General features: G+C 39.4%; 1 protein-coding gene across 1 annotated transcript in view; it reads right to left on the bottom strand.

Moving 5' to 3' along the window:
- Nucleotides 1-11,889, bottom strand: part of Grm1 (glutamate metabotropic receptor 1) — a 305,542-nt gene extending 293,653 nt beyond the window's left edge. Inside the window, exon 1 of the mRNA XM_042699808.1 lies at nucleotides 11,169-11,889. Within this exon, the coding sequence (XP_042555742.1) occupies nucleotides 11,169-11,868 (700 nt within the window). The 5' untranslated portion in view covers nucleotides 11,869-11,889. The remainder of the gene's footprint in view (nucleotides 1-11,168) is intronic.
- Between the last annotated feature and the right edge of the window lie 4,404 nt (nucleotides 11,890-16,293).

Here is a 16,293-nt window from a genome sequence, read left to right as displayed (position 1 = left end):
CAACTGCTTGGATATTTTTCTTCACTATATTTTACTGTTATGAGAAAGAAACAAATAAGTGAACATAATTTGGGAAGAATCTAATAAAACCAAATAGTTCCAAGGCTGTTGGCTCTTGGAATAATTATCTTATTGCATTTTACATTTATATAATGTGAGGCAATGAGCACTGAAGTGTAGCCAAATTCTTCAATTTTTCTAACCCCTCTGGAAAGCAGAAAAGGCATTTGAAACAAAAGCTTTCCCTAATTCCCTTGAACACATGTCGATTCAGTGTCTCCGATGCGGGCAGCCCTGCTCCAGTGTAGGACATATCTCAGTGAAGCTGAGGTCCCACTTTTCAACAGGTCATAGTTGACCAAGAACGATATTCCATCGGTTACTTCAATGCAACATAGAGCAACTATTCAAGTTAGCTAATGCATAGTTGTTTTTTTTTTTTATAAAGGAGTGTAAAGAATGAATAGATCCATGTCTTTAATACGATTTTCTAAGTATGCACATTTAAAGCCATTTCCTGACTAGTTCAAGAGCATAGAACAATTGTCTTTAGACATACAAATGACTGAAGAAAATGATTCATAGTTGTGTGGACGTATATACAATGCACTACCATAAGAAACACATGACCAGAAGCCACTTCCAGAGGTACTGTGGTGTGTTGTCTGTGGGCCAGCAGCATTGCTATCATCAGAGAGCCTGGCAGAGATACACCTCAGGCCCACTCCAGGCCTACCAAGTCACAACCTTCAACCTAACAACAGATTCCCCAGGTGGTTTCTTTGCACACAGAGGTTTGAGAAGATTCTGCTAGTGCATCCTCCTGTAGCTAGAGAGCCTAAAAATAACCCTCTGAAAGGGAATATCTCAACACTTCAAAAATTAATCACTCCCTCATATTTTTTCAAGTTTTAAGAAGTAATTTCTTTGCAAGTAAGATTTTCCTTGTAAAATGGCAGATCAAGGATATTACATGCTGAGCTTTCCATCAGCATTTATTGACATAGAAGAAAAGACTTTTTCCTCTTCAGGTTGGCATCTACCATTACCTAACACATATCCAAGAGATAATTCACCTTCACATGCCAAGGCACAGTGTCTCTTTCTACACCTTGTAATTTAATGGGCACCTATTAACAGAACCAGCAGACATGGGGTCTCTTTTTGGTGTTTCACCCTATATAATATTAAGTCCTCTCATCCTTGGTTTAGAGTAGAACCATGCAAGGGATGGAGCCATGGCTTAAGTAGTAAAGCCTTTAGCCAGAGAGTATAAGATCCTCAGTTCAAACCCCAGTGCCAACATCACCCAAAGCAAGAGAATCACTGAGAAGTTGACATCATAGGCACTATGTAAAATCCTCAGCAAAACCATATGTTCACTAATAAGCAGTTATGTTCTAGAAAGTAAATGAAAATACCAGAAAAGTCAGGAGAAGAGTATTAGCAAGTGCCCTCTTCCCAGTCTTTTTGCAGATTGGTTTTCACTTAAGGATGAGTAGAGAGTTTGGGAAGAAGTCTGCTATAAGATCACATAGTGGCTCAAGGGTTCACAGTGTCTCTCCTCCTTTATTAAGCTATGAGTGTGATATGATCCTGCTTCTAGAAATTATAAAAAAAAAAAAGTATCTCAAGTGGACATTACTCTCTGCTTAAAAACATGCAAAATTTTCTTGTACTAACAGAGGGTCACCTTCATTTAATTAAATATTAATATTCTACCTTCTCCAAAAATGGAGTTAAGATACTTCAAATTTATGAAATGAGTATGAATAATGTTTGCAGAAGTTAATATCTACATGTGCTACCTAGAACATTTGCTGTGGTAAGAATTAGATATATTTTTAGGCTTCCTGACAGGCAAGAAAAAAAAATATAAAACAAAACATTCTCAATTCCAATTAAGAAAACCAAATAACACTAAAGTCCAAAGAGAATTGTTTACCATCCACTTTATACAAGGGAGGTGAAGCAGTGTACTAAGTAATGTCTTCAATAAAAAAATATGAAAATGTATAAGGTGTCATTTAAATTTCCAACTATCCTTTTATAAATAAAATGAAAAATTATTAATATGCAATTTAGAAGAAGCAATTCTTCAGTAAAAGTAAAGTAAGTCAGGTATGTAATATTCTGGAAACCTGAATTTAAGAAGAGGGGCTGATAATAACCCCTAATAATATGAAACGTAAGAAATATTAATACCCTTGTTTGTCTTTCTGATAGGAGCTGAATGAGGGATAATTCTAGGTTATCTCCTCTGGTGATAACCTGGTAGCCTATATAATTAACTGGAGAGAGAGTCTGGTGTTTGGGCCATTGGACCAGCAGGTGGCCAAGTTAATAAACTGCTATGAAATCTGAGACTCCTGTGTTTTATATGGAGAATGTATACTACTCAAGAGAGTAGTCTAAACAGTCTAAACTTACACTACTAGAAACACTTGGTTTGCAATCTTAGTCGAGCTCTCTTAAAATCTATTTGCATTTAACCTGACTCTTTTTCCTTTCCATCCCCCTCATTGAATCATTGAGGAAACAATCTTTCAACCTTTTATTCTTCTATTCCCAATCTTCCCCTCAGAAGTAAGGCATTTATGCAAGTCTGGCCATGTCATGTGTCCCTCCGGCTTTTTCAGCAGCTTTGCTATGTCAAGTGTCTTTGACTTTCCTTTTCCATTCAACCTTCTCCACCAGCCTTTGAGAATATTCTCACCTCTTCTCTACTCTCTTTCCAGGAGCATGTACTTAGGAATTAGCAATGCCTAGAGTGCCTCAAGCTCACATTGTTTCTACATCATTACTTCTCATATTCACCTTTTTGCTTCCTCTAATGGAGTGGGACTCAGAGTGAGAGAGAGAGAAACAAAGAGAGAGAGAAACAGAGACAGAGAGACGCCCAGTGCTCTGTTATTCTCTGTCTCAGAGTAACTATGTGCAACTCCTACAGCTGCATTCAGAAAATAGAATGATAACCACTATATGAACATTTTTTTTGTCGGTCATGGATCCTGAACTCTGGGCCTGAGCACTGTCCCTCAGCTCTTCAGCTCAAGGCTAGTGCTCTACCATTTGAACCAGAGCATCACTTCTGGCTTTTTCTGCTTATGTGGTGTTGAGGACTCAAACCCAGGGCCTCATGCATGCTAGGCAAACATTCTACCACTGAGCCACCTTCCCAGCCCAACGTTTTAGCAGACTTAGATATCTTTGCTCTTTGATTACTATAGCAGAGAAAATTCTTATTAAATATTTATTTAACTTAGAGATGTAATCATGACTTCTTTATCAGCTGAATTGTATTTGTTGACCAAAAAGTGGAAGTAATAGATAGCATGCTTATTGATTCAGGAAAATAATATAAACAATACTTTATTATGATATTACTAAATAATATAAACAATTTGTTCATTGTAAATTTTCTCCACTATTTCAATATCCCTGTAGCACTTTTTTACGGGGAGAAGGGGGGAGGTCAGTTGTGGGACTTGAACTCTGGGCCTGAGTACTGTCCCTCAGCTATTCAGCTCAAAGCTAGCACTCTGCCTTGAGCCACAGCCCCACTTATGATTTTCTGAGTGGTTTATTGGAGATAAGACTCTCACAGACTTTCCTGCCCAGGTTGGCTTTGGACCACGATCCTCAGATCTCAGCCTCCTGAGTAGCTAGGATTACAGGTGTAAGCCACTGGTACCCAACTCCTCGTAGCACTTTTAAAGTCTATTGCAAACACTTTCTAATCTTCAATTTACAAGCAGCAATTTGCTTACTAATCTTTCATTTCTGTACTTTATAACATGCAAATTATAAAATGTAGCCAGGCATGGTATCATATGCCTATAGGCACATACTCAGGAGGCTGAGGCAGAGTAATTTGAGCCCGGGAGATTAAGGCCAGCCTGGCCAGCATAGCAAGACCCCAAGTCAAAAATAAACAAACAAACAAACACAAAAGAGACTACAGATAAAAATGACTCAGATTATCCAGGAATAGCTTTGGAACATGCTATGCAACCAAAAGACTTGCACTTGCAGCCATATGCTGTGAGAGCATGTTTTATAAAGGAGAAGAATATGAAACCATAAATGTGCTGCTTGATGTTAGAAAATCAGCAAGATAGCCAGGCACTGGCAGCTCATGCCTGTAATCCTACCTACTCAGGAGGCTGAGATCTGAGGATCGCAATTCAAAGCCAGCCCCTGCAAGAAAGTCTGTGAGACTCTTATCTCCAATAAACCACTCAGAAAACCAGAAATGGAGCTGTGGCAAGTGATTCCTTACACTTGCCCAGAGTTCATCAGCTGAGAAGAACCTATCTTTTGATGGCAGTTTAACAAAAGCCAGTGAAAAGTAGGTACCATCTTGTTTTTGCCTGAAGAAGGTGATGTAACTGTAAGCATCATTGTTGTTTTGCAAATAAAACCAAGATGCTTATAGTATTTCCCACAGTTCTCTGTGTACTTCTTTTCAAAATGTGATTAAATATGATATGGGGTTCTTGAGGCTAATAGCAGCAGTAGTAATGGTAATAGTTGTTATTATTAATAATACTGTTCTTATTTTAATTTACATGTTCCTGGTATCCCAAAAAAGTATGGAATTTGTAGTATGAACATGTGTTCACATTCATTAGTGAATTGTTAAGTGTTAAAATTCACTAATGAACTTCTTCATTAGAAAATAATGAAGTTACTTGGTAACTAAAGAATTTCTTTTCTCTAAAATCTCAAAAAAATCTCATACTTCATTTGTCAATTAAGGCTTTTATCTAAATTATTTAGGTAATTGGTATGTAGTTATTCACATTGCCTTGGCTATGAAGTGAATGATGAGAAAAGCCTTAAGATTGGTAAGTGAGTATTTGTGACCCCCTCAAGTTTCTGTTTGAATCAATAAATTATCTACATTAAATACTAGTTTTATACGTGACACTTAGTGTCATCAGGTTAAGAAATTAATTTTCCTGTAAAATGGAAAAACCACAAGAATTACCATTTTTCATGTAAGTTGAGCTTTAAAATGTAGACATTCCCAGAGAATTATTAGGTATTAGAGAGAAGTAAATATTTCTACACAAATTCAGACTAATAACGACTCTTCCTTTGATGGATAAGACAGTGATCCTCCTGACAAGGTTTTATATCTTTCCTTGAATATGATTTTCAATTACAGTTTCTGTGAAAAACTGACAACCTTCTCTGACTGTGATGTTGCTCTTAACCTAATATCAGAACAGCATGTGCTGCTAGTTGTTTTTCTGTGGTTGCAGATGCTCATTAAAGTAGTGTGTCCTCAAGTCTGGTTCCTCAACCCTCTGCAGTCTTCATAGAGCACATGGCTGCAGCCAAATACTAGTGTACATGGCTCTCACGATTATCCTTACAGTCACTTCCCAGCAAGTAATCAAAACGCTGTAAAGCAGTTGTTGTATATATGAGGTACAGATAGCACTCAAAGAAAAGTATCATGTCTTAAGAAGAATGACAATGCCAAGAACAAGATAAGAACACAAAATAAAAGTTGCAGCCACCACCAACCCTGTATGTGCATGTGATCATATAAAATAATGTTTTGTGAAATGAACTCCAGGAAAAGGAAACACAGATGTTTTTTAGTTGCTGTTATTGCTGTTTCTGTTTACTTTTCCTTGTGTCTTGTTTGTTAGTTTGTTAGTATTTGGGAGAGTAAGGAGGGGCACAGAAAAAAGTGGAACAAAGGGTGAACAAATACAGTAGTGGTACTAGACACTGTGTGCAAAATGAATTGTGCATCTTGTGGGTGGGGATGGGAGGGAAAAACTATGAGAGAGAAAGGGAAGCAGAGAAATGGTTCAACAAGAATTGTTCTCATTACCTGACTCATGTAACTTTAACCCCTCCATATATCACCTCTACAATAGTAATAAAAAATAAAATACGTTAAATTCAAGACAACAAATACAGGCACAAATAATGGTATGTCAGGAGAATCATAAAGAGTGCAAGTCTTTTTAGAAAATCACAAATTGAGTACCTCATAACTATCCTTGACTTTTTACTTTTCCCACTCCCTCTATTTCGGTGACAAATTTTGTCTAGAGCAAAGTTCATATCAAATTGCACATATTAAATCTAAGTGTGTTCTGTTTAAACTGAAAGAATCATTGGCTTCAAATACTTATCACAAGATTGTTGATTATTTTTTAATACACTGTGTGTCTTACATTATAAAACTGAAGAAACCTCTGAGTTCTTTCTCCATGTCTCTAACTCTTCACTGTAATAAATCTCCCAAATAGTATTCATCAGCACATATTTTCTATTACTTGTCAATTATCTTTACATTAAGTAAATAGAATTACACAATAACTAAATTTTCACTGTTGGTCCCCCTACCCTCATATCCAGTGGATCTCCAATTATATTTGAGAAAATAATTCTCTCTACCTTTGACATGACAAGCTGTGCTTTAATATACATTTTTGAAATCATAGCTGTTTTGTCATGCTTCAAGATTATGGATTATGAGCTGGGTGCAGGTGGTTCATGCCTGAAATCCTAGGTACTCAAGAAACTAAGATCTGAAGATCACAGCTCTAAGCCAACCCAGGCAGGAAAGTCTGTGAGACTCTTATTTTCAATAAAGTATTCAGGAAAAGCTGGAAGTGGAGCTATGGCTCAAGTAGTAGAGCATTAGCCTTCAGCAAAAGTGGCTCAAGGATAGCACCTAGGCCTAGAGTTCAAACTCTAAGGACTGGCAAAAAAAAAAAATCACATATTACTTGTCTTTCATGTCCACAAAAACTCATGGAATCACAGGTCCGAAACACATACACACACACACACACACACACACACACACACACACACACACACACACACACACACACACAGAGTCCTTATTTTTTCATGGTCCAGACTCTATTCCAGCTAAATTGATGAGCTTATGTTTCTTGCCATGAAGACACTTTTAGTACTACTTCTTCTTTTACAAATTTTGTAGTTCCAAATAAAACAATAACCATAATTCTCTTTTTAACTTTTCTCTAAATAATTATATCACCTACAATTTATTTTAGAGTTTCATAAACATGCATCAATCCATGTTTCCAAATGTCTATAGTGTGGTGACTCATTTTAACTTATTTTCTTATTTTACATGTATTCAAATTAAACTCTCTCTTTAGAGTGTCAAACACTTAGTAACTGAGGTTCAGTCTTTGAGTTTCATATGTGCAGTTTCTCTGCAGTTGATATTCCATTAAAGTTGAATGCCTATTGCGATGGCTTTTCATCTAAACTCCTTTAGTTGTTTATATATCTACAGGGTGGGATAATTGGCAATGGAAAGCCTACTGTCAAGAGAATTGCTAGCAGGCTTAGTGTGAACTGAAGGTCACCAGGAAATAGTTTACTGTTGGAAAAGTATAGAACTTTATATCTGTCCCTGTTTTACTCAGATCCTACTGTATACAAAGTGAAAGCACAAAGACATGATGCTGACATGCTAAGATAAATTCATAGATAAGAAAGGCAAGGTTAAGCAAATAATTTTGTATTCAAAATAAAAATGTAAAATTTCTCTTCCTGGCTGTAATACTATAAATGATAATCCCAATATTTTTAGGTACCCAAGGTTAAAAAGAAGCAACTGTGACGTAATGGTAGTATATAATTTTAAAGACTTGGAGATATTTAATGTTTACTTAAAATCAGCTATGGCTGTGAGGGAATCAAAAAGCAGAACATTTGAGCAAAGGAACTGACAAGGGATGGTATAAAAAGGACAGGATTCCTTGACGTCAAATGTCTCCTGTAGCAGAGGAATCAGAACTGTTTTGATGGCTCCTGGTAGTTGAGAGAGAACTAATGGAAACTTGAGGGACAGTTTGAGCTACACAGAAGACTCACTAAGAGTCATGTGAAATTTTGCCTCAAAATTTAACTGCTAAATTCTCCACTCTCATTAGAATCTCTGGACATGATCAGAACACTTAGATCAACCTTATGAAATGATCAGCTTGAGTTTTGATGGGGAACCTGCATCTTATCAGAAAAAAATGAAATTAATGCCCTTGGAAAAGATAATCTTCTCAACGTGCCTAGATTTGTCCCTTATGCTTAGCATATTGAAAGTCACACATTGCAGGTTAGCAACTTATTTCAAAGCACAGTCAAATTTCATTTGTAGATGAGGCTCTATTGCTTCCATAGCCTTCTCCCTTGTCAGATCCCCTCAACCTTTATTTCAGAAAACAACTATGAACTATTTCTAGAACCTTCTGTAGAAACTTTGTGTGCAATCATTCTCATGTCAGGTAAACTGCGAGGCATGTGGTCAAAGAAAAGACAGGAGTGTCACAGATGATGAGACAGAGGACCGTTAATTCCAAAGAATATAATGATAAAATTTTGTTGGTTTATAAAAGCAGAAACTATCTCAAAGCTTACTTCGATGTAAAAGAGAATGATAAGACCATATAAAATGATTAAGATGTTCAAAGAATAGATGCTCATCTATGACTTTAAAGTCACCTCAAATTAACAACAGAAATGAGGGTACAATAACTCATTTTTTTATATCAACTACACTAGGTTGGTTTCTACATAAAGAAACGGTGGTGGCAAATAGACTAGGGAGTGGCTGCTTTGGAAAGGTGAGGTGAAGGTCACTGGAGGTGGCAGAGTTCTTATGCTTCAAATTGCCAATTTTCAGACAAACTGTCTTCCTGTCTGAGGAGGGCCCAGATGGTAGTGACAACATTGATATGTGCTCTGAGCTGCTATTTGACAGGAAACTGTCAACAGTAGGTGACCCCATCAGTTTGAAGGCAGGAAAATTACTAAGTGATCCAAGAGAGGGCCTGTAGGCCACTATACCAGGATTCCCTGAGAAGCTGAGAGCAGAAATTTCAAAAAAATAAATAAATTTTTGGTTGGAACTTACACAAAATTCCTTTGCAGATAGAAAGAAGGAAAAGCAACTTAGTTTTCACAGATAATGTGTTAACTAAGAGTAGGAACTAATTGACTTTAAAAAAAGAAACAAGATAACAGATATAAATGGCAGAGTGAATGATGCAATCTCCTGTGATAAGATAAAACCAAGAATAGCTAGGATGCTATTCTATAAACACAATCCAATCTGGGATTCATTGATGGAGTAGTATAGGGACACTGTCTCTGCTATACACCAGTTAGAAGACAGAAAAGAAAGTAATCCAAGCATTTACACACACACACACACACACACACACACACACACACGCATGCATGTGTGTGTGTGTGCTTCTGTAGTATAATCAGTAAGCCCAAGCATAATTAAACTTTCAAATATATTATTCTATTGTCAGAAAACCATCCCTATTATCAATTGTGGTTAGCACAGGGATACAATTGACAAACAAATTTGAGAGAAGACTCTTCTATTCCTTCCATTCCTGCAAATAAAATGCCCTACAATAGAACATAGATGATGAGTATTATATTAAAATAAAGAATGTATACATCCAATATCAATAATACCTAGATAAATAAGGGAAGAAATATGACATAGTTAAGTAAGCTATATTAAACCCAGATCTTTCCAATTCCATTTCAAGATCTCTGTTGAGTGTTGGTTTTTCATACACTTTGACTTGTGCTTTCAGAGTGTTTCAGCCAAGTACTAGAAGAAACTATATTAAATATTAAAATGTAGCAAATTAACATTAAACATTAAAATGTAAAGAACTATATTTGTGTCTTAAAAATAATGAGTTTGTTTTTAGAAAGAAGTATCCAAATCATAACTGAAATTCAAGATTCAGAAACAAGAGTCTGGTGGTGAAAGTCACAATATTGCATTAAAAGGATTTTTGTTACTCAAAAGCAAAGACTTGAATTATAATGTATAATTCTATATTGCTTGTGTTCATTTTGAAAACTCTGTTCTCTTTATATGTGAAATAATGATAACCATCTAATCACTTCAGTAAAAAAATGTTTCTTAATTTTTTTTATAATCAGGCCTCATAGAATACTGTTTAAACAGTTTTAAATGACCCCATGTCTATGACCTTTCAATAAGTCGATTAAAAAAAAACAACATGAATGTAGCAATACCCCCAGGATTGTCTTCCACATGTAAGTGTGCATTATCCAAGATGTTCATTTGCAACCAAGATCTCGGTTTCCTTAAAAACCTGCTAGGGAAGTTAAAAATAAATGAACTCAAATATCTCATTTATCTAAAAATGCATATAGGCTAAGGTGAAGAGATAAAGCAAACCCTTATGTAAGAAATTCTTTGAGACTTCACATCTGTAATAATCTTGAGGGGGAAAAAAAAAATCAAAGCTTTTAATCTTGGGTCAATCTGCTACTTCTTTTTTTAAAGCCATTTTAAACTTGACATTCGATATCTTCTATTGGTCATTTATAATTGGTCTCACTTGGAATTCTGAACAGTCAACACACACACACACACCCACACACAGACTCAAATCAAAGAGGTCCTCAGTGCCATTTCCATAAAGCAGGAAAATTTGGGAAGAACTGAGAAAATCTGGATAGTCTTAACATATAAACTGAGAAAAAATAGGGTAAATTATTTCCTTTGTTTCTAAGGCACCCTAAAATTAAAAATAAGTGTCTGTCCTTCTGCTGGAGATGACACCAATCCCATATTCCTAGGGAAGTTTACATGTGCAACAAGGGGCACTAGAGGGCAAAAAACACACCTCCCATGTTCAGGACAAAGTAAAGTTTTCAAGTTCACATTTCACGTACATATTAGAACCAGTGATTTTTTTTTGTTTCTTCTTTTAATCACTCAACCTGGATTAGCAAGTTAAACTTGGATCTTCCTGACCAGTCCCTGAGGGGAAATATAATAGTTTGAGCCAATGAACCTACAACACAAACTCAGAATATGAGGGAAAGCATTATGACAGTTCAATCTACAGCCGGACACCAGGCAAGGAGATTTTCGGCTCCTCCCAGAAATACCAGATTTCCTAACCAACCATTATAAGGGAATGAGCATTAAAAAGGCAATGCCTGGGTGGGTACGTACGGACGAGGATAGAAAGACTTGTACCCCCGCGAGGCTAGGAATGAACAGAAACTCTATTACTATGATCTCAGAAGTACACCATGCAAGGCCCTGGCTTCCTGGGTACTTTTCTTTTCCCAATTACAATGCCTACCTTCCGTGTGGACTGCAGAGACATAGGTCCAATTGTAACGCTTGACTATGTCAAGCATCGCCCTGGCCTGTAAAGTGTCGGAAGGGACAACCCTCAGGAAGTATTTGTACAAAGTTTTGTCACTCAGGTCGATGCTAGTGGCGGAATACGCGATCTGGGGGATGTCGAACAGTTGGAGAAGATTCTGGACTTGGATGGCTACGGAGCTGGAGCCTGGGCCGATCACTCCTGCAATAGGTTTCTTAGTCCTGCCCGGGGGAAGGGTCTGACCATCAGGCAGGCAGCGGTTGAGTCCATCCTTCTCATCTCTAATGGAAATCAGAGAATCTCTGATGAACTCAATGCTCTGCTCCAGAGCCACGGAAGAGTGCCAGCAGGAGTCCCGGATCTCACTCCCCAGGGTGATGTTGGGCAGGAGGACAGGGTCCGCGTTGATCTTATCCAACGTGTGGAACATAGCTTCCACCCGCTGAATGCCATATTGCTCCCTGATCTCTCCACACTTCCTTTCAGGCACCTTGTCTGCAGGAGGCTGGTGATGGACAGAGAAGAGGGCTCCGATGATGACATCGCCATCCATCCTGGCCACAGAGCGCTGAGAGGAGGCACCCGCCAGCAACACTTTCTTCTCGGGGCTTCTGGGGAAAAGAGTCATCTCTAACAGGATAGCTGGGAAGAAAAGCAGGAGGAGCCGGACCATTGTGGTGAGGACGAGTTCGCAGCCTGCGCTGGTCTCACACCACCAAGATGCACAAGGATGCTGCCTCTTGAAACTTGATCTCCTTCCCTCCTCTTTTCCCTCCTCCACCTCCTCCTCCTGGTCCTCCACCACGGTTCTCAAGCCCTGGGTGTGGAGGGGCGGCTTTTTTCTTTTAAGAGGAATTCAAGCCCTGGTTCTTCAAGGATGCATCAAAGTAGATTGACCAAGTGTACCATGGAAGTCGTGTGTTGGCTGCAGGGAGCTGGATGTTGTTGATTAAAAAAAAAAAAAAAAAGAGTGAGAAAAACAAACCTGGTCATCACACAACCTGTGCTTAAACTATGCTAAGTGTGGTTCTGTGCATTTCACTTCAATACATCAGCGATCAGGGAGGAAACAGGGGAACTACCGCTCTGGTCCGTGAGGAAAGTAGGGGTGAGCCACTCGTGTGGCCAGCGCTCTCTTGGGTTTTGCCTTGCGGGGCAAAGCCAGGCAGCGACCCGCTCCCTCCTCCACCCTCCAATCTCTCTCCAGTCTTGCCAAGCTCTCTGATTTGGGGGAGGGGGAGGGAGGAAGAACAGAGGAGAGGAGGAGCTAAATCCTTCAACCTTAAGACAACTTTCCGGATCAACTCCCCTTCTCTCCCCTCTCCCCCAGAAGACAACTTGGAAACTCAGTTGTAATGGTTGTGAGGAAGCAGCACTTTAAAAATGAACAAAGACAAAAGACATGTACCATTTACTTTAACTTTGAGAGTCTAAGGAGACCCTGACATACAAGTAGTAAATATAAATCTTCCAGCTTGTGAAAAATCCATATTAGTTACTAAGGCAACGCCTGTTTTTGTTTTTTTGTTGTTGTTGTTTTAATCTCCGTGTGCTGGAGTTTGTTCTATTTGCCCCTCTAAGAAGTCAGATGACTTGCTGTAAGGATTCAAGGAGAAGAGGTGAAAATAAGATAACTTGTTCCTGAGGGGGCGGGGGTGGAGATGGGTTTCTCCCAAATTCGTCTGTATTAGGGGAAGTCTTTCCGTCTTGCCCAGTTGCTGGGAAGGGAACAGAGGGTAGCTCTGGGGTAGCTCTCACGGATTGCAGCCTGGGGCACGCGGCTCTCAGGACCCTGGACAGCGCTCCGTCCAGGCGGTCAAGACACCCCGCGGGGCCTGCCCGAGATGCTTTCACCAGAGTATTGCAATTCCGAGACCACCTCCTCCGCTCCACTTCTTCACCATTTTCTCTTGCAACCTTCCTCATTCTCGTTCTTTACACGCACACACACACGTGGAAATGCATTATACACACACACACACACACACACACAGCCTCCCCTCCCCTTCCCACCTCTTTCTCTCCCCACTTACTCTCTCTGCCTGGCAGCTCATCTGCAGGAATGTATTCCAACACAATCGCTTCTAGAGCACGGGCGCTAAGTGTTAGCCTCCCCCCTGGGCTGAAGTTGCCTCCTTCTCCCGCCCCTCCCCAGATTCCTTTCTCAAGGTGAGAATCAAGGCAAGGAAGAGGTTCCCCGGGAGCAGGCAGCCAGTCAGAGCCCCAGAGTCCAGGAAAGAAAGACAAGGAAGTCAACTCGGGCAACCCACCGCTCCTAAGGCTTCCTAGGCATGCAGGTTTAAATAAATAAATAAAGGAATAAATAAGCAAAGATGCACCCTGGTCCAGGAGAGAAAAAATATTCCCAGGGATTAGCACCGTGTGCTATGGAGAGTAGGTTTTGTAGCGGGAAGGTGTCGGCTCACCTGAGTTGGGAGGGATGGCGCTGAGACCTACCTGAGTCCGGGGGAGACTGGAGCTGTGGTTCCCAGGTCAGAGGACTGCAGCCGCCTTCAGTTCGCAGGCAGACAGTGCAAGGATGCGATCTGGGCTGTGCACTAGTGCCCTCTTTCTTCAGCACTTTTCTACCGCAAGGGAAAAAGAAGGGGGGAGGGAGGCATGGAAGGGGGAAAAAAATTATAAAACAGGTCACCCCAGGCTCGTCTTATTATCTCATGCAGAAAAATTAGTTGTTTGATAGAGAGAGAGGAGAGAGAAAACCAGAAGGATATGGGGACTGTTCTTTCCTATATGGCTTGCTGGAGAATTCTTAAAGATGTAAGGCTTTGAATAATCAATCCTCTCAGGCCAAGAGACTGAAAGGTCGCTTAGGCTGCTTTGGAGTGCATATCTTTCTATTTATTTCAAGCACTCAAAGACATTTTCCTCCCTGGAAGTAAAGTCCATATCCCAGAAATCAGGATGTGAATAGACATCTAGTGAAAGTCTCTATTAGGCTGCAAGGAAGAGGAAGCCGAGGCTGCATGGAGTAGGAGCAGAGGACGGAGAGAAGAGCTCATGAACAAGGTAAGCTCAAGAAAGAGAGACAACCCACAGCAGCCGTTTTCCAGGTCAAGATGTAACTAAACGGAGAATGCAAGTCAGGTCGCATGAGAACACTGGAATGAGAATCACATATCCAAATTCCTCCCAGGCTGCCAGCGCCTTCACCACAGTTCTTGCCTACAGTGTTGCTTCTTACTACAAGGGAAGTAGAGGATAAATCACATTCTTTTAGAAGCATCATGGCCAAACAGCCTGTAGCTTGGCTTTCTCAGAGGGGACAGACAGATGACAGCACTCCTTTCCACTCTTGCTTAAAGCTCTCCAGTCATGTCATCTGTGGAGCAGACATTGGCCTGTGTAAAGCCCATGGTCATTGGCTGTTCGGGTCCTTGTGACTCCATGGAATGGTGTGGGGATCGGCCATATCCGGTAGTTTCACACACCTTTCAGTGTGTTCTGTGAAACTTGGAGAGGGAAACTATGCCTCTCATCAAGAACAAAAGTAATCTTCTAGATCTTATCTTCTCTCAAGTGACAAATATTTCTGAATTTAGCGACCTAAAGAGCGTAGGCTTGTTTTATTTTTTCCACAAAAAATATGCTCTGAACCAGGTAAGTTTGTATCTGGATATACAGGGAAATCCATCATCTCTTTTGCCCAAGAAAAATGTTTGTTGTAAGAAGAACAAACCACCAAGCATTCATATGTATATGCTAGATGTAAAAAGACCATTACCTTCAGTCTAAGAAAGATGTCTGCCTCCTTAAATGTAGCCATCTTTTATGTCTATCATCCACATATAGAAGAAAACACATGATCTTTGTCTTCCAGACCTAATTTTCCTTAATATGGAGATTTTAGATCCATCCATTTCCCAGTAAATTCCATAATTTCACTCTTCTTTAAGGGCTGGGTAACAGAGAGAGAGAGAGAGCTCTCATTTGCTTGCTCCAGCCATCATTTGTAGGCATCCAGGCTGTTTCCAAGGCTTAGCTGTTTCCAAGACTTAGCTGTTGTGAATAGCACTGCAATAAACATGAGTATATAAATGCCTTTATTGTATTCTGGTTTACATTTCTTCAAATGTGTGCTTAAGAATGGTATCACTGGATATATTATGGTTCTTGTTTTAGTTTTTAAGGGACCTTCATACTGATTTCATCTAAGTCTATGCAGCACGTTCATTATTGTGGACTAAATGTAGAAAATAAAAGAGAATGTTAGTGAGTGAACAAGGATGAAATACATTGCATCTGGGAAGGAAGACAGAGAAATGAAACTCACTGAGAGCTGTTGAATAATTGGGAGTAGTGGTGATGGAGAACATGCGAGTGAAGACAGAGGTCAATCTTTTGGAAGTACTGTATATGCGTGTGTGAAATTAACATACACTAAAAATATAACAAACGACAAGAAGGTCAAACAGACCCTGTTAGGATATGGGTACTAGTGGAAAGTGTTGGATAAACAGAGAGGGTAAAGAAAAGTGAATGTTTTCAAATACTTTATGTACATGTACATGTATGAAAGTGAAACAATAAAACTTAATGATATTGGTTGGGAAAGGGAAGGACATTGTATTTCAAAATGACATCCCCTTGTCCAACTGATTAATGGTACTAACAATATAGGGGGAAGAAAGCCAGCAAGTTTTAATGTATCACATTGTTATAATTTAAAAACAACTATACTGGGGCTGGGAAGGTGGCTCAGTGGTAGAGCGCTTGCCTTGCATGCTTGAGGCCCTGGGTTCGATTCCCCAGCACCACATAAGCAAAAAGAAAAAAGCCGGAAGTGGCGCTGTGGCTCAAGTGGAAGAGCACTAGCCTTGAGCTGAAGAGCTGAGGGACAGTGCCCAGGCCCAGAGTTCAGGCCCCACGACCGGACCCAAAAAAAAAAAACAACTATACTACTTAAGGAATAATTAACATTCACATTCTTAAATTCATGTTATAATCTAAGTAAAAGTTCAACATTCAAGCTACCAAAATCAATTATTTTAAAGACAATTAATTTAGGGATCTAAACATGCTAGAGGTATGCAGATGCACAAATCATATTACAGGGATTAAAGACAAATTATTTTCAAAT

The sequence above is a fragment of the Dipodomys spectabilis genome, unplaced genomic scaffold (assembly GCF_019054845.1).
Source record: "Dipodomys spectabilis isolate Male_0828 unplaced genomic scaffold, ASM1905484v1 ptg000001l, whole genome shotgun sequence".
NCBI lineage: Eukaryota > Metazoa > Chordata > Mammalia > Rodentia > Heteromyidae > Dipodomys > Dipodomys spectabilis.
Note: the sequence above shows the minus strand (reverse complement) of the source record. Positions and strands in the feature narration are given on the sequence as shown.